Below are 18,859 nucleotides of genomic sequence, written 5' to 3' on the forward strand. Positions count from 1 at the left end.
CTCACCTGACAATTCCCTGTCCCTCTGCTCTTGCCAGCAGAACCCCGGCCAGCCCAGCCTGACTTCCCTAGCCCGCCCTGGGCTGCTCTAAGAGACTGAGCGGGGCCGCCCTGGGACAGTCACCATTTCTCAAGGCTCACTCTCAAGGCCACTGGGAAACTTTCCGGTATTTTCTCTTCACCCTGCCCTAGAACATCTTGCACACTAGTTCAGGAAGAGAGGCCTGTAGGTGCGCCCGCTCCCTTACCCCCATCTGCAAACTTCTCGGTCGTATTCATGGGGATAGTGTGTCTCTCCTGCTCAAAGCCACCCCACGCTCCCGTGGTGGTCCCTGGGACCGCCATCATCTTTTCAACCTCACCCACTTCCCTGCTCCATCCTCAGCCTATTAACATGCTCAAGTCTCCTGCCCCGCAAAGAACCTTCCAGGGGCTCCCCATCCATCTGCACCTGTGGTGGCATCTCCTTGTCCCCACACCCTCTGCCGTCAGTTCCCACTCACTCACCCCGGGCCCTCTGCAGCTTGACCTCACCCTCTGTGCTCCTCTGAAACAGTTCTCGGCAAGGTCACAGAGGGCTCTGTAAGGGCCAGTCGCAGAGGACGACTCTGGCTCTCATCTTTCTGGCCCTCTCTGCTATATTTGACACTGCTGATCTTTCTCCCCTTCATAAAATTCTTCGCTTAGCTTCTGTGGCTTTGGCCTTGGGGCCTCCAGCTTCTTTCCGACCAGCCCATCACTTCCTGAGCATTGCTACTTCCCAGCCTCACCTTCTCCGCCTAGTTGGCTCAACCTAAAATTCAACATCAAAATACTCTCCGGGGAGTTTCTTCTCTTTTATCATTTCATGGTGTTAATTCCAGAATCTGTCTCTAGTCCTGGCCTGACCCAGCGCTCCAGACGTATCTCTCTGGCTCTCAGTTGGACAGTCCCCCGGGGCACCCCACGGCCTGGTCCCTCTACCCCGGGGTCAGCTCCTTTTATGTTCTTTACCTTAGTTGGCCGTGTCGCCGCCCACCAAACTGTTCCAGTTAAAAACATGGAGCCATCAATTCTCGACTCTTCCCTGTCTGTACCTCTCAACATCCAGCCCCTCACAAAGTCCCGCTAACTCTTCTTCCAAACAGTTCTGGGATCTGCCTCTCCCCTCCCCCACACGGTCACTGCCCCAATTCAAGCCTTGGTCATTTCTCACTCCCGATATTGCACTTTTTGTTGGGACCTCTAGAGACCCTGCCTTAACCTGACCACATCGCTTCCTCTTTCAGAACTTCCCAGGCCCCTAACTCCTAAGGCACTGGTGTTTATTAAGACTAACAGCCTCAAGGCCATGATGTGCCTGCCTCTTTGGCCTTCAGTCCAGACCAGTTGGAAGGAGTTCCTGCAAGCCCTTGGAAGAGGGACAATTAAATGGTTACATGCTTAGTAGGTGGGTGCCGGGCCTTTGGTCCCAGACAGGCCACTGGTCCTGCACTGCCCTCTGAGGCTTTTGTTCAGACCTGGACCGGAGCTGGCTCAGGCCTCTTACCAGCTCCCAGGGGTGGGGGTTGCAGGAGGAGAGCACAGTGGCCAGGCCTGGGCTTTGCCGCCTGCTGTGACATTTGCCTTTCACAGCACAGCACCTCCTACAGGCTCCGGGAGTCAGTAGGTGGGGCAGACAGTGTGGGCGCCCGAAAGCCGGCATCTGCCTGAGTCCTCAACCCAGCTGAGCCCTTTGACAGTCCCTCAGCCACTCTGAGCCAGTCCCCTGCCTGTCCGTACCACGACCAGGGCCTGAAGTGAGTGCTCACCCGATGATGGCTGCCAGATGGGGGGCCGGACAGATGCTCCCCTGGAAGGTCAGGCCTCCACCTAGGGAAGCAAGGGGAGAGGCTAGACCACGAGCTCAGCCCAGTAGCCAGGGTAGGACCCCAACTCCGCTTCTTACTGGCTCGGCAGCACTGAGTCGAATTTAAAACTCTACCTGTCTCCCTTTTCTTGCTGTAAAATGGGGATACCAACCAGCTGCATGCAGGACGCTTGTAAGGAACACATTCAAGTGTAAAAGACGTTTAGCCAGGGACAGTGGCGCACGACTGTAATCCCAGTGGCTCGGGAGGCTGAGGCAGGAGGATCAAGAGTTCAAAACCAGCCTCAGCACAAGTGAGGCACTAAGCAACTCAGCGAGACTTTATCTCTAAATAAAATACAAAATAGGGCTGGGGTTGTGGCTCAGTAGTTGAGTACCCCTGAGTTCAATCCCTGGAACCCCCCTACTAAAAGTGCAAAAGATATTTAGACCAACCCTCCCTGCAGGCGCCCAGCACTGGGCTGATCTTGCCCACATCACTATGATACTGTCACGGCGTAGACTTCCAGCCATCAGTCAAGGTCCTGTGAGTTCAGCAGGGTCCTCTTGCTGTACACTCCAAAACCCTGGCCCCACACCTACGTCCCACCTTCGCTGAGCTTCAGTTCTGAGCTTCCTGAGGGTGAGCGCTCCTGGCACTTTCTCCGGCTGGCAAAAGACCCTGCAGCCCCTGGTCTCCCCTGCCAGGTCGTGGAGCTGAGCTTAGAGTAGGCCTGAGACAGGTAGGCCCTGCGGGTGCCGAGCTCCGGAGGTTCAGGGGCTCCTCAGATTACTGCAGCAGCAGGGACATGAAGGGTCAAGGCTCCAAGCTGTGAGTCAGGAACCCTGGCTTTGGCACTGGCTCTGTTACTTGCTGTGTGACCTCACGTAGGATGGACCTCTTCTCTGAGCCTTGCTTCTCCAGATAATTGAGGAGCCCATTAAACCAGCCATGGTTTCCACAATAGAGTTCACCTAAGCAAGGCAATTTGAAGTGGTATACAGAAGACTGCTTTTTACTCAAGTATTGATGTGATTATTTTAATGTGTATTAGTAAAAGCATAACCAGCATATATACTTCTTGATTTTGTGAATGTTGATGCTAGAAACAAGTAAAAGGGCAGGGGAGAGAGAAATGTAAAGAAAAATGCTAGGTGAGCCCTGAGTACCGACACACCATAAATGTCAGGTGTTTGGGAAGCAGCACGTGCCCTGATGCCGGCCTGGGCCCTGGACGACACCATCCGGGGCACCTACAGAGCCACATCAGGAAGTGGCTTGCTCTCTCTAGGTTTCCAGCCCCTGGCTGATGAGATGGGAGCAAAAGAGCCAGGAGGGGGTTTCTTGAGACTTTGCTGCGGCAGGGGTACCCCAACCCTGGCTCCCTGGACCTTCTTAGCCCAGCAAGGCACGGTGTGGGGGTGGCTGGGCGTGTGGCCACAGAGCCAGGCTGCCTGGCTACAATTCCGGCCCTGACTGTCCTCGTGGGTGACCTTGGGCAGATCAAGCTGTCTTCCTTTCCTCACCCGAAAAATGGGAACAGTAACTCATCCCTTGGGGTAGTGTGAGTGTGTGTGTGTGTGTGTGTGTGTGTGTGTGTGTGTGTGTGAGAGAGAGAGAGAGAGAGAGAGAGAGAGAGAGACTGGCCTGTGGTAGATGCTCTGCGGGTGCAGTTGTCCGTTATTCCTCACGTGTCTGTTGCGGGGGAAGGAGGTCCGCCCACTGCTGCAGAGGGTCCTGTTGGCTCCCCAGCCCAACCTGCAGAGCAGCCGAGGCTGGACCACGGTTCTCCCAGCCTCTAGCCTGAGCCTCTCCCGAGACCAGCAGTTGTCACCAGACACAGCTGGGACTTCTTTGCAGAAGGCTACACCGCCTACCTTTTGTCCCTGGGCAAGTCCCTTTCCCCTGTGCATGCCGGTTTCCTCAGCTGACCCCCGACGACTGTGGCCTGGGTCACCTCCAAGAGCCCTCGCTTCTCCTGCTTTGGGCAATTCTGCAAACGTGCCTCGCTGCACCCTGCAGTCCCCAGCTAGTGCTGGCTGTGCAAAGCCCTCCCCAGCCCTGGAGCCGTGTCCTGGGGAGCCACTGCAGCCCTCCTGTCCTCCAGTCAACCCCAGGCGTGTTCAGTGACCACCCAGCCCCCAAACTGGTATCGGGAAAGCCACTCCAGAGTCGTCTTCCCCCACCACAGAGCCCCTGTGTGTTCCTGGGCCCTTGCTGGGCACACTCATGGGCACACTCTAGTTCAAGGGCCCTGGGCTGCGCAGGGGCGTCTTAGAGAGCAGCTGAGCTCCCCCGACCACTGGGCCACGTGTGCCCTCCTCCCTCGGCCTCCAGCTGGGCAGTGCCCTGGGAGGACGACATCTCTGCTCTCCCTCGGCGCCAGCCCAGAGCTACATGTCTCTTGCCTGGACTTGGGGCAGCCAATCACAGCAGGCCAGGAGTGGCCTTCTCTCCTCCTTGGGAGCCGGTCCCAGATCAGAGGAGCCCCCACCCCTCCTCCCTCCTCCTCTGGGTGTGTCGCCCGTTTGAAACTTAATCAGGTAAAGTGTACCTGGCTTCTGGGGCTGTGACAGGAAAGCCGGGCCAGAGGCCGCCAGAGGCGCCGCGGGACAGTCGGGCAGCACCGGAGCTTCTGCAGTCCCCCCGGAGGCCAGGAGCCACTGACAGCGGTGCTGGAGGAGGGACCCCCAGAGAAGTAACCGGTAACCACGCGCGAAAGTGGTGGCTGAGGGATCCGGCCCCAGAGTTCAGTCCTGAAATAGAGATGGCCCCTCGGCCGGAGGAGGGAGGCCAGGAGCACTGTTTACGCAGGGCTTAGTCACCCAGTGGCTTTCCTACCCAAAGGACAGGGAAACAGCTGAGCCACCTGCTGGCCTGGTTGTGGCGCCCACCTCCCCGGGGGGAAGGGGAGATTAGCTGTGCTGCCAAGGGCCTTGCCACCAGCCAGGAAGTTTTCCATGGACTTGCCCTCTGGAGAGCCCACTGGGTTTGGCCTGTCAGTATCTAGAGATGACAGCCTGGATTTTCTGGGTAGAAGTCATCTGGGGAAGGCTTTCTTGACAAGGAGCTAAAATGTGAAAGTTCCAGGTGGGAGAGAGCCTAGGTCTAGTCTGAACTTGGGAGCCAGATCCAGGAGGTGGCAAGCATAGCTTAGGGACAAAACCTCTGAACAGACTGCCTGGGCTCAAAACCCAGCTCCATCACTTTACAGCTGTGTGACCACAGGCCATTTGCTTATCCAGTATCTGTTAAATGGGTTAATAACAGTATTTGCCTTATAACTCTATTGTGAGAATCAAATGGGTGAAGTGTTTAGTACCTAACACAGAATGAAAGCTATACAAATATTTTATTGTTTTAATCCTGCTATTTACTAGAAATATGATCTCCCTTAAATTCACTTAAGCTTTCAGAGCCTCAGTTTCTCCATCTGTAAACTGGGGTAAAAAGTTCCCTAGAAGGGAACTTGAAGGGATTAAATCAATGGCTAGGACACTGGTGGTGCCCAGTAAGTGGCCATCTCCATCCCAAGAGTCTGCCCTGTTAATGCACCACGCTTCCTCCCCTCGAGCCTGTGCTTTCTCTCCTTCTCCCAGAAGAAGCAGTTTGCATGGTTGACTTCCATATTTTCAGGTCCCCCACCTCTGCACAGCTGCTCCGCTGCAGACCTCAGGCCAAGCAGCCCTGGCTTGTGAGAGTGCCTCCCGTAACCGTGCCTGGATGGGTGGCACACACCCAGGACCACGTGCCTGGCCGCTGAAGTTGTCCACTTTGGGCTGCTTGTGGGCACCTCCAGGGCATCCAGCGCATGCTGGGTCCTGCAGGAAGCAGAGGTGCACGTGGTCTGCTCCTGCCCTTCCAGCTTCTCCTTGAGAGAACAAGGTGGCAGCGTGTGGCTAGGAGGAGGACACAGCCAGAGTGCCCCAAGTCAGCTGTGGCCAATGAGGGAGCAGCATGCAAAGGATTTGGGGGAGAAGGAGGAAGAACAGACACAGGAGCAGGCGGGGGAGGCTCCAGCGGCAAGACCTACATGGGCTCCTGAAGGGGAGGATGAGTGGGTGGAAAGGCTCCTGGAGGAAGCCTGTCGCTGGGCAGCTGGGCACAAGCTCAGAGCAGAGAGGGCAGAGGCTGCTGCAGAGGAGGGAGCAGAGAGGCACCCACGGGAGCCAAGGGTTGATCTGGGGACTGGTGAGGAAGAAGTGAGAAAGAGGGGGACAGCAGCCTGGCGTCCACAGCCCCCGCAGCCCTATCTCCTTGCCCCTGACCCGGGAAACAGCGCTCTGCTCGCCCCGCCCCCAGGAGAGGGAGTGGAGGGGGCTTGCTCGGGGCACCGCCGGGAAGGGCAAAGCAGGACTCTAGCCTCGTCCAGCTGCCTCCAGGGCTGCCATTCACAAGCCAGGGCACCGAGATGCAGAGAGCACAGAACCAGTCAGAGAACCCCAGTGACAGCCCGGACCTCAGCACCGTGAGGGGACGAGGGAGGTGGGGACAGTGGGGAAGAGAGCCTCCGTCTAACCTGGCTGCGGGCCCGGGCGCTCCAGCCTCGGCTTCCTCCCCGGGGAGGGTCACCCTGAGGTGCAGGCGAGAGCCGGGGAGCATCAGCCATGCTCAGCACCGTTGGTCCAGGTCTCCCCTCTCGGATGCAGGTGGCACTTCAGCCCCGTGGCAGGGAGTGGCTTTGCACCTCCACATTCCCCATCCTATGACAGGGAGCGGGTGGTGGGATCCCTGAGTCTCCCACCCACAGGCAGGGAGGCTCCGTGGACAGGTGGAGCATTGCCTTTGCCTCTGTTCCCCTGAGCCGCATGCGAGACAGTTGGGCGTTGCCCTGGCTTGAGGTCAGCCCTGGGGCCCCGGGCGAGACCATCATGGTGATGGGGGCAGCTGGGGCAGAGGGCAGGCAGGCAGCACCCCAGTTGCAGCCTCCACGGCACCTTACCCCAGCCTCCCTGGCTTTCCAGCCCAGGAACCCTGCTCCCAGGCCCGCTGTGAGAAGAGAAGCTCTCGCCAGAGGCGTGCACACCTGTAATCCCAGAGGCTCGGGAGGCTGAAGCAGGAGGATGGCGAGTTCAAAGCCAGCCTCAGCACCTTAGCCAGGCCCTAAGTAACTCAGCAAGACCCTGTCTCTAAATAAAATGCACAAAAGGGCTGGGGATGTGTCTTGGTGGTTAAGTGTCCCTGAGTTCAATCCCTGGTACCAAAAGAGAAAAATAAAAAAGCAGCCCTGGCCCGCTTCATTTCTGGGTAAAGCTAAGTCTGCAGAATGCAGACTACCTGGTTCATCCGATCCCGCCTCAGCGGGTCCCCGGGGTGATTTTCTTTCTTTTTGTCCTTTTTGAAATGAGCGTTCATGAATTTAGGAGCACTGCTGGCAGGCAGGGACCAAGCAGGGTGCACAGGACAGCAGGGGGTTGCAGCTCCCCTGGGAGAACCTTGCCCAGGGTCCGCCCTTCCCCTTCCATTCTCCTGTGTCCCCTGCCAGCTCAACAGTGGGGTCATTGAGGCTGTTGGGATCCTGAGAAGGTATTTCTGTTTTCTGAAAGGCAAGGAGCAGTTTCATCTTATGAGATTTGTCCACTGAATCACATTAGCATGCTTCCGATGACTTTGGAGACAAGAGTCCAGTTGTCCCGACTCCTAAGCCACAGCATCTTTCTCCCTCTTTGGGGTGCATCTGACAGCAGGGTCAAGGGTGGGGTGGGGACAGTAAGAGTAATGCATGGGACACATTTTCTCTTGAATTTCAGTCTTACCCATTCTTCCTGGCTCAGGAAAACTCGTTCCTGAACAGAAGGATGATGATAAGCTAATGCCAAAGTGTATACCAGGTTCTCTTGAACGTCAACACTTACCAGCTGTGTGACCTTGGGAGAGTTGCTTTACCTCTCTGTGTCTCTTTTTTCCTATCTATAAAATAGTACCTACCCTGCAGTGAGAATGAATGAATGAATAAGTGTGCACAGGCACATGCATGTGTATCCTGTAGAATAGCGGCTGGCACGGAAGGAGTTTTACATAAGGGTTAGCTGTTGTGCTCTGGTCCAGGCACGCTCCAACTTTCAAGTTCTCAGTGGTTCCTGAGCCAGCAGTTGTCTGTTTCTGAAGGTGATGGTAGCAGGTCTCCCGGTGATAAACACAAAAAGGAATTTTTACTGCAGGCTTGAAATGAACTGGAGGAATGGTCTGGCACTTTCTGCTTCATCCTTCAAACACAGCAGACAATACCCACGTGGTGACTGCTTCTTTTAAAATGGCAATCACAAAAATTAATAATGACAGCCCTTTGATATTTGCCTGGGACTTTACAATCCACGAGCGACTTAGGCAGCTTACTCAGTTGGTCATAAACAGACTCACGGGTGGCATGGGCACACAGTACCACCGTGCCAGCTCCGGGGATTCAGGAGCACAGTGCACTTCTTCACGGCGTGCTCAGTGGCTTTCCTTTCCCCTCTTCACTCCTCCTGTCACCTCTCCGATGGGACTGGTCTTCCACTGTCCTGTATTCAGCAGGCAGTCTTTACTTAGGAGTCCAAATCCCAGCTCTGCCCTGTACCAGCTGTTGACCTTTTGCAAGTTTCTTAGCCACTCTGTGCCTTGGTCTCCACATCTGTGTGCTGGGGCACCATTGGTCCTGACATCCCGCGGTGGTGATGAGCGCGTCCTAGCACACCTGCAGAAGTGTCTGGCACCCCCGTGCCAGGTGTGTGTGGGACACAGCGACTGCCATGTGGTCCTGTCTTCCTCTAGGCTGAAGGAAGGCACGGCTGCAGCTGACGGCAGAGCCACAGCCCACAGCAGGGGTCCGGAAGGAGCTGGGAGACACTGGTGATTGACAGGCAGCAGGGATGTGGCCGAATACATTCAACTCACTGGAGTTACTGAAATCCAGTTCCCCTTCCATGTAAATATTTGAAGGGCAAAATCAGGTTTTCAATATATAGAAATTTCCTTTTAGACTTCTGTCAGGACAGATGTGACCGTGGGAAGGCACGGAGGCGGGCCCCAGGGTCCTGGCCAGCTGTGACGTTGCTGGGAAGCACTCCCCATCTTGGGATCTTCATAGCCACATCCAGAGTCTTCAACTGCAGCTCTTCCAGGTCTCTCCTGCCTGATGGACAGGAACTGCCATTAGTGCAGCTCCTAGAGGGTGCCACGTGGCTCCATGCTCACCTTACAGTCACCTCTGCCGTAGGCATCGATGCCCCATGTGCAGATGAGGAAACTGAGGCCGAGAGAAATCAGTACTGAGCTGAGGCTACTCCACCAGCACAGGCAGAGGTGGGCTTCACTGGGACCAGTCTGACCTGATGCTCAGACTCCTACCACCAGGTTGTTTCTTCCCTGGTGACTCCGGGCAGGCCTTCCTCCCAGCATCCTGAGGGGCTCAGGATGGAAGCCTGATAGGAGGGTAGATGCCTCTCAGAATGTTTTTCTGTGATTCCTCAGAATCAGGTGACAGAGAATCAAGAAGGATCAAGTCTCTCACCCAACTCTGATCCCCAGGAGATCCTGCAATAATCATGACTCCTATATAAAAGTTGGGGATCCCTATCCAGCCAAGGAAGTCCTCATGTAACAACATGAACAGACCCTGGAAAATTGCAATCAAGCTGTGTGACCCTGAGAGCTCTCTCAACCTCTCTGAGCCTCGGTTTCCTCTTCTATAAACAGAAACAGTGACACTGACCTCCTCCCAGGTGTGAGGATTACATGAGGTAAGGAAGCCGAGTTCCAAACAAAGCAACAGACTCCAGAAGGCACCTAATCCACACTAGCCTTCCAGTACCCCTGCTCCTCTTCTTTGAGATTCTCAGCAAAGTGACGCCATATTTGAGGACTTGGCTTGGTCAGCTCGTGCCAAAGCTCCATGCTTCTTTCTCCATGATTCTTTCTTTTTGGTGAAAGTGGCTTCCGAGAAGTGGCTCAGGACCATCCAAAGGCTTCCAAACCCTGAGGCAGGAGAGATAGCCCAGAGGGCATGTGCAGGCCGTGGGGCTGAGGTCCTCAAATAACTCTTGCTTGGTTGGGTGCAGGCCAAGGGGCAAGTGGGACTGAACACACCTGTCAAGTCCTGCATCCTCCCAGAATCACCTTCCGGCTTTAGCCCACCAAGGATGCATGTGAGTTCATGGTTGTGGGACCTGGCTGTCCTTCTCCTCCGATTGACCCAGGGAGGTAGAGACTACGCCCCATGTAGTATCATCGAGATTCTGAAATGCCTGTTTGTGTTGAATATGTATTTGGGGTGTTGATGTATATAAGGTAGAAGTGGCAAGATTATCCTTCTAGAAATATTCCAGGCTGTAAGACCTCCAAGGAAGATTGTGGAATCTTTTTTGTTTTTCCCAAGTAAAATATTCTGGAGATTTTAAGGTAGAATCTCTTGCAGTATATTCTATTCTATTTGGTGGTAGTAGGCTTAAGGATTTCTTATTTTTTTAATTCTTTTTTTGGTAATTGGATAGAATCCAGGGGTGCTTCACCTTTGAGCTACATCCCCAACCCTTTTATATTTTATTTTGAGGCAGGGTCTTGCTAAGTTGCTGAGGCTGGTCTCAAACTTGTGATCCTCCTGTCTCAGCCTCCAGAGTCACTGATATTACAGGTGTGGGCCGCCGCACATAGCTAGGATTTAAAAAAAAAAAAAAAATAGGTGTTCTGTAGTTTATTTAGATTTTCTAAGTTAAACATAAACAGGTTTCTTTTCTGAGAGGCTCACGTGCTTCACTGATCTCCAAGGAAGCTTTTTTCAAATTTTTTGATGGCAGAAGGTTTGGGGGGAAAGGTTTTAGTGACCACCTTACCTGGACGCAGAGGGCTGGGTAAAAGGATGCCACAAAGCCAGAGTTGTCATTTCAAGTCCTTCTCCAGGTATTTGGCAGCAGAAATGGAGAAGGGGAGGCCTGGAAGCAGTTTCATTGCTGCTGAAAAGCACCATGTGGACTGAGCACCCGTCAGGGGTTTCTCCAAGTGACAGGAAAAGCAGAGGGACCATGACAAATATGCTTCCCTCAAAGCCTCTTTGGAACCACAGATCCTCTGTTGGAAGGGACATATTCGGTCAACTTCTGATCTCAAACACTTAACTCCTACCCCAGCGAAAACAGGGAGAAAAGTGAGGAAGAAATGCCTTCTCTCTCTCTTTCTCTCTCTCTCTCTCTCTCTCTCTCTCTCTCTCTCTCTCTCTCTCTCTCTCTCTGTACCGGGGATTGAACTCAGGGGTGCCACATCCCAACTCTTTTTTTGTATTTTATTTAAAGACAGGGTCTCACTGAGTTGCTTAATGCCTCACTAAATTACTGAGGCTGGCTTTGAACTTGGAGTCCTCTTGCCTCACCCTCCCAAGCCACTGAGATCACAGGCATGCGCCACGGTGCCCGACTGATGTCTGCTCTTTAAGTGGTCCAGCCTGTTCAAAGTTCACACCTGCCTCTGCTAATTCTTACCAGTGTCAATCAACATTGACTGAACCTGATCTCTGTGTGTCAATGAAGAAGTATAAGACGGGATGTCGTGTGCTTACAGTTTACAACCTGGTGTCAGAAAGAGGTCTGGGGAGAGGACTCTTGGACTGCCTATTGGCCACCAAGAGTGTAAGGCTGGGGAAAGGAGGGGCCAGTAAACGCTGGGCACCAGGGAGAAGGTAGGGACAGGGATCAGCAGGTGAGTTATAATGACCATCCAAAGCAAGTTATAATAATGTGCCATCTGTCCCTGGTGGGTGTGCGCGGTTAGGAAGCATGTGAAGGAAGGGGCTCATGTTGGAGGGCAGACACTATGTACTGCACAATTAGAGGCAGCAAAGGTCAGCAGGGAGGCCCAGGAAACCCCCAGTGGCAACTTCCCCTCTCTGTCGCAAATTGAATTGAAGACTATAAAGTTCTTTGCACATTATCTGGTGATAGCTGGCCGTCCACAAACTAGCTGTTCGGGACACAGCCGTCACATACCATTGGACATAAAAGGGAAAGCTCAGTGGAGCTCGCTTTGTGGAGGAACTTCAGGCACCTCCTGCCAAGCACATCTGCTCCTCTGCTCCCAGGGCAAAGCGGACAAGAGTGGAGCAGAGCTGGTGGTGTGCCCCCAGTGCCAAAGAAGACCCGGGGCTCCTTAAATTAGGCGACAGCATTGCCTTCAGGTAACAGTCCGTGGCTACCTGAGGCAATCCATGGGTTCACTCCATAACGTTCTTTTAAAAATATATTTTAGAATTTGTTTTATTGTTGTGTTATAATTATCCACAATGGTGAGATTTATTGTTACACATTCCTACATGCACATAATAGAATTCAGTCGATTGCGTTCCCCTGTATCAACTATATTCTTTCTATAAAGTCACCATTGGGGCTAATGTGGGAAGGGGAAGCTGCTGTAGGTCATATCATAACCAGCTTTTTACCTAGCAAGTTGACTAACAGATATGATGCACCAATTTTCATTCAAAATCAATAACAAAATATATTTAATTATACATATTATATCTATCTGAATATAATGAAAGTTTAAGTGATATGAATTGCTTCACTGACTCAAGAAGAAAATCAAGAGATGTTGGCAAAAAAAAGCAAACCCAGTAGCTCTTCCTTGAAGGTCCTTCCTTGTCCTGATTTTTCCAAGAGACCTGGGACCCAGTACCTAAGAGGAGCCGTAACAGGGAGTTATAACTCCCACGCCCTTGGACTCCGGACCTGGAATTTCTCCCATTCACTACTTGCATTTTTTCTCGCCGCCACACCGTGGCGCTGTTGACGGCGGATTCTGCCCAGTGTAGGAAGCGGTCCACCGGAAGGTTGGCGCTCACAGCTCCTCCGCGGGTACTCTGCTTAGGTTTTCCAAACTCAAGCAAGGGACCTCATCAGGCTCCCAGGGATCTTTCCATCAACAGAACTCCCTCGTAAGAACACCTTTGAAAGCCTATTACCTTCCAAAAGATGACCACGGTGTCCTTCAGTACCTCTCATCAGAACAGAAACTACGTAACACTGTAGTTTTAATCTGCAGTAGACACCCCTCCAACAGAAATCATTATTTAATAACATCCCTTCATTAGGTCAGTGCAAGCCTTTCTGAGCCTTTGATCAGATGAGAGGCATTAGGAGAAATACCAGGAGACCGGATGCAGGATAAAGTCAAGTAGCATTTATTAGTTCAAGATAACAATGCGCTCAGTTTTCTCACCGGTAAAACTGGATAATGGTAACAACTACTTCATAAGAAATCAAATATGATTCAGACGATGCACAGTGTCGTAAATAACAAACAATTGCAATAATTATTATCATTTCGCTACAATGCTGAGTCATCTATTCCAGTACCTGCAGCCATTCCTGCATTTAGAAGGTCCTCAGTAAATCTTTAATGAATGAATATCATGTCCCTTCATGGGGATGGGCTACAGCATGTGGCTCAGTTTCTGCTCTGGGGTAGAGGATCTGTGATAGAGAAGAACACACAGGTGTGTCCTGCCTGTGCTCTCTGACCCATTATCAACTCTTTCTAACAGTAAAGACAGAATGGGCTAAGAAATAATCCTGCTGTGAGGTTTCTTGCTTGAATCATTTTTCTGAATAGTTTTAGGGGAAAAAATAAGTAATATATAAGCTAAGTTATTTAAAATGAATGTTATGAATTGATTCAACATGAGCAAAAATTAAGTTGAATTTATTAACAATCATTAAGGTAAATTCCCAACCTATATTAGATCAAATTTAGATAATGAAGTCAACTATAAAGAGACAGGGATCATGTGAGGGATTATAGTATGGGACCCAAATTGTTACAGAGGAGCAGCACTTTGAGTCAATAATTTGAGCACCTTTATGTGCCCAGCACTGAGGAACGGAAGGGGTTCCCTAAGAAAGTGAGAGCCTAGCCCCTCCCCACCCCAGTGCTCACACTGAGTGACGTCTCAGAACACACAACCTTGAAAACCCCGGTCAAGAGCTGGAAACGGGGCTGTGGGAGCAGGAGTGGGTTCACACCTCCCCTGTGGATGGAAGGATTGGGCAAAGCAGAGAGGCGGACCCAAGTATGCATCAGTCAGGAAGTGAGTCAGGAATGAGCAGTGAGTGTATCAGGGGACTGTTCTGATGGAGCCAAGAGTCAGTCTGGGAGAGATTTTCTAGAACCTTCTCTTAAAAACAGTGGGGAGAGGGGGAAGCACAGACTAAATTGTCTTGATGTCTCCTGCATTTGCTTCCACTTAAAAGCAAGTGGAAGTCTCCACGATGGTTGGTTGGTTGTTTTTTGGGTTTTGTTGTTGTTGTTGTTTTTCCCATACTAGGAATTGAACCCAGGGGTGATTTACCACTGAGCTACATCCCTGGCCCTTTTTATTTTTTTATTTTTTGAGACAGTATGTTTCTAAGTTGGCAAGGCTGGCCTTGAACTTTCAATCTTCTGCCTCAGCCTCCTGAGTCTCTGGGTGTGGGTCATTGTGCCAAGCTCCATGAAGCTTTGAGTCCTTGTTTATTATGGGGGAATGTGGGAGCTGCAGTAGAGATTCCTGTTCAGCATGGAGGACAATCCTAGCTGGAAACAGACATGGGCCTGTAAAAAGAACAAAGGCGAGAGGGGCAGAAGACTCTTGAGAATCTGAGTTTGCCATCAGGCATCAGGGAGAGAGCTGGTCCCTGTCTCAAGGAGAAGCCTTGCCCACTGTCCAGGGCGCAGCAACCACTCACTCACTCATTCCGTAAACCCGATTATTTCCGGGAAGACAAGAATGATGTGATTAGTGCTAAGATGGCAGTTAGGGACACTGTGGACACACACAGGGAACAGCAGGATCAGAGACTTGTAGAAAAAAAAATGACACTTACTTGGAACTGATAACCACAGGTTATGTGACTTGGTGGCACTTAAACCCAACACAGACCAATTATTTCTGAAATAACAGCTTTCTGAAACCTTGGAAAGGCTCCGTGTAATTAAGTCCCACCCTGGCAAGCCCAGCTTTCTGCCTAATCCCCTCTCGCAGTTCTTCAGCAAGGCTTTGAGCAGCGCCTACTACATGCCAAGTGCTGGGCTAGGCTCTGGGCACACAGAGGTGAAGGAAGAGGCACCTCTGTTCAATGCCATGAAGGGGAAGCCCAGGATGGAGGGAGATGGCATATCCTGGACCCGAGTGGACTCAGAAAGGGAGTGCGCTGGTGATTATGTCTCTGCTGGACAGAGGACTTCAAAAGAGCCAGTGACACCTGAGTTTCTTGTAATGAAAGGTGCATTTCCTTCAACAAAGAGTGATCTCCCACGGGTCACTTGTGATTGCCTCTGGGTTCCTACTGCTAATTCAATAGGCAGTTTCTGAGCCACTTTTAGGTGGAAGGCCCTGGAAATAATGAGATTTGATCCTCATCTTCAAAGGAAATAACACTATTGGGCGTTTTTTATATTTGATTTGGCCTAAAGACTGAGAAGTGATCACTGGGCATTTTTATCTGTCATACCTTGCAGGAGGTATTTTAGGATATATATTTTTTCTCATTTGATTCTCATAGCTTACTAATCTCCTGTGAAGGATGTTTTCAATGTCTTCATATATGGAAACCTTGACTCAAGGTCACCCAACTATTAAGGGGCAAACACAAGATTTTAACCCAGATTTCCACCTCTGCAGAAGCCATACAGCCTCCCTGCAGGGTTTCACAATGCAGGCCTCTCCTAACTGGTATTTTCACTTTCCTCCTTTTAGAAACGTTCCCTGGGACCCTTCTGCTGAGCCGGTGCACTCCTGACAGCAGCCACCATTTCAGGCCCCTAAAGATCCTAGGGATCCCTAAGATCAGGAAAAACGAGAACCAGGCCCTGGGGGATCCCTGGCATGGAGGCGTGGGGCTAGTGCCAGTGGAAGGTGCCCGTGCTGGGCTGCAGAAGGAGGCAGAGCAGGCAGCTCGGTTGCCCTGCGCATGGGTGCAGTGGAGAAGGGCCACGGTCCTGGGAGATCCACAGCACCATAAGCTGGATCAGAAAGGGTGTCTTCTGAGTCTCTGGGAGTGGCCACACTTGTCCCAAGCCATGGATGACTTTAGGGAGTCCCCAGAAGCCACCCTAAGGCGAAAAGAGGACCTAGGAGATCCTGGTGCTCCAGAGCTCCTGCTGCTGATGTGACTTGTCTGCGTGGTCAGGACCTTGCAGACCCCACACGGGCCTTTCGGTGAGGGTCTCACTCTGGGTCCAGCTCCACGTGGCACCATGAACGATAATTTCTGCCGGGCCCTGGTGGACCGCAGGCCCATGGGGCCCCCTAGCTGCATGCAACTGGGTGTCGTGCCACCTCCTAGGCAGGCGCCGCTGCCCCCAGCCGAGTCCCTGGGCAATGTACCCTTCCTGCTGTACCAGGGCCATGCGGAGACACCTTACTACGACGCCTACGCGGGGGTGTTCCCCTACGTGTCTTTCCCCGGCGCCTTTGGGGTCTACGACTACCCCTTCGAGCCCGCCTTCATCCAGAAGCGCAACGAGCGCGAGCGACAGCGCGTCAAGTGCGTCAACGAGGGCTACGCGCGCCTCCGCGGCCACCTCCCGGGCGCGCTGGCAGAGAAGCGGCTCAGCAAGGTGGAGACGCTGCGCGCCGCGATCCGCTACATCAAGTACCTGCAGGAGCTGCTGAGCGCCGCCCCCGACGGCGCGGCCCCGGCCGCCGCCTGCAGCCACCCGGGCATCGGGCCCACCGCTCCCCGGCCAGACTGCCCGGGCGACGGCGAGGCCCGGGCGCCCCCCTCCCTGGTGCCCGCGTCGTCCGAGTCCTCCTGCTTCTCCTCCTCGCCCTTCCTTGAGTCGGAGGAATCCAGCCATTGATCGGACTGGGGCCGCCCTTCCCTGCGCAGGCTCGGTCCCATTCTTGGGAGCTGCGTGGGTCATCTGCAGCGTGGGGCTGCTGGGTCACCCGAGGTGCGGTCATCCCAGTATGACCGGGAAAGGTAGCTGGAGCCGGCTTGGCCCTGGTGGCTCTGCTCTGTTGTCCTTAGCAGCAGCGCAGCCCTGTCTGCGGGAAATGAGCCTCTCTTTGATTCCAATACGCCGTGCCCCGACGCTCCACAAGATGGCCTCAGATACGAGCGACCAGTTGCCACTTGAGAGAGGAACCCGGAGGGAGGTATCAGAGGCCAGACTCCTGCTTGCACTCAGCCTCGATGGAACAGACTTGGAAGGAGAGGATGTGTGCACAGGTGGCGCTCTCTGGCTTCCGCCTCCCCCAACCCTAGTGTGGTTTTCCCCAGGTTGAGTGAGGACAGCATTTTTTGCCTAAGACTTATAAACCTCTGGGATCCATTGGCACTGTGTTTGCACTGAAGGGCTAAATAAATGTGTTGTTGACTTCTGTGATCCCTAGATCATTGTCTAGTCCCACCCCCGCTCGCACCCAGTGCCTCTTCTCATGGGCCTTCCCAGCCCAAATACCTTACTGTGATGGCCGGCAGGATATTCTGACAGACCAGGCAGTCCACACACTTTCCCAGAGAGCTCAGTATATGCCAGGAGACAGTGTGCAGGAGGGGCCAGAGTCCCAGAGAGAAACCACACAGGTCGGAGAGAATGGGGAAGAAGGGTAAAAAGCACAGGGGTCACGACATAGTGTGGCAGGTGCCAGACCAGAGGTGTGCACATTCAAGGGGTCCAGAGAGACTTCACCCCGAGTGAGGTGGGGTTTGATGTTTCCCTGATAGGAGGCAGGCATGGTGGGGTTGATGGTGGCTGGAAGGGGTCCTGCAGGTCCTGGGGTGGGAGCTGGATGCTGGGAAGCTGTGCTGAACTGGGCTGCCCAGCACTTTCTCAGGACAGTTTTCTGGAGCTGGGCGGGGAAATCCCAATTTTGGTATGAGGGGCCATTCTGAAGGGTGAGGCTCCATGCCCCAGGCTACCCCTTCCTGAACTTTATTGATCCAGTCTCCAAACCTTCCATCCTGTCTCCCACTGGGCCTGCCCCATCTCAGGTCTATGTATAAATTCCTCCCTCCACCATCCTACCCTCCTGGGGGACAATCTGGGATGTCACTGGCTGGTCTCGAGGGAATGACAGCTGCCTGGCTTCAGGAGCTCAGGCCAGGCAGCAGGGAGCCGAGTGGAGGCTAATTTTACTCTGGGAGCAGGGACAGAAATCCTCCACCCTCACTCCCGCCCCTGCTCGGCTGGCTCAGCAGGACAGGCTCAGTCAGGCCCAGTCCCCGAGGCGGGGGGCATTGGGGACGCAGGGAAGCAGGGAAGAGAGGGCAGTGGGGTAGGGGAGCAGGGAAAGCAAGTTTTCCAGGGAAGCCATGGAGCCTTCCTCACCCCAGGATGAGGGACCGAGGAAGAAGCAGCCCAAGAAGCCTGTTCCTGAGATTCTGCCCAGGCCACCTCGGGCCTTGTTCTGCCTGACCCTCCAGAACCCACTGAGGAAGGCCTGTATCAGCATTGTGGAATGGAAGTATCCTTCAAGGCCCCGGGAAGTAGGGGAGTGTGCATGATGTGGGGGAGGGATGTGTGGCGGTCACAAGGCACAAACTTTGAGTGTCAGGGTGACTGGGGACTTAGAATGGGGTGAACTACCACAGAATGGCATGAGGCACCCTTGGGAAGGAAGGTCTCTACCACACTGGGAAAGAAGGAGGAGTCAGAGGGGCTTCTTCCAGGTCCAGAATGACAGCCAGAGAGACTACTGACATCTGTGGACGTGCCTGTTTCACAGGGACAGTGCCCAGCTATGCCCAAATCCATGTCTTGGGATGCTGCTCAGGGTTTTGAAGTCTTATTCCAACCTTTGGAATAAGATGGTGAGAGGGAGCAGTAACCCCTTTGAGAAAATCGTCGCCCTTGATGAGAGGGGGAAAGAGAAGATCAGGAGGGGTTATGCGAAGCTTCTTCTGGGGCCCAGTTCCTGCTGGGGATGGGACAGAGGAGCAACGGGTTTGAGAGGCCTGCTCTTGGTGCTCCAAGCCTGGCTGCTTCAGCTAGGGGCAGGGACTTCGAATCCCTGTCTATGTCTGCATGAACTCTGGGAGGAAGAAGGTTGAAAATATCTGGACTATTTGGGGAAGGAGGAAG

The 18,859-nt window shown here is 53.2% G+C and overlaps 2 protein-coding genes across 2 annotated transcripts in view; both read left to right on the forward strand.

Annotated features, from left to right (window-relative positions):
* Window positions 1–16,027: 16,027 nt before the first annotated feature.
* On the forward strand, window positions 16,028–16,633 carry Ascl5 (achaete-scute family bHLH transcription factor 5). The gene has a single exon (XM_047519866.1). It carries the CDS (start codon window positions 16,028–16,030, stop codon window positions 16,631–16,633), a length of 606 nt encoding a protein of 201 aa, XP_047375822.1.
* Window positions 16,634–18,007: 1,374 nt separating this feature from the next.
* Window positions 18,008–18,859, forward strand: part of Cacna1s (calcium voltage-gated channel subunit alpha1 S) — a 63,215-nt gene continuing 62,363 nt past the window's right edge. Inside the window, exon 1 of the mRNA XM_047520493.1 lies at window positions 18,008–18,242. Coding sequence (XP_047376449.1) covers window positions 18,091–18,242 — 152 coding nt within the window. The 5' untranslated portion in view covers window positions 18,008–18,090. The remainder of the gene's footprint in view (window positions 18,243–18,859) is intronic.

The sequence above is a fragment of the Sciurus carolinensis genome, chromosome 12 (assembly GCF_902686445.1).
Source record: "Sciurus carolinensis chromosome 12, mSciCar1.2, whole genome shotgun sequence".
NCBI classification, from domain to species: domain Eukaryota; kingdom Metazoa; phylum Chordata; class Mammalia; order Rodentia; family Sciuridae; genus Sciurus; species Sciurus carolinensis.

Bases quoted from the DNA above. Each gene is read 5' to 3' on its own strand.
- Ascl5 (XM_047519866.1), top strand. From the start codon at position 16,028: ATGAACGATAATTTCTGCCGGGCCCTGGTGGACCGCAGGCCCATGGGG.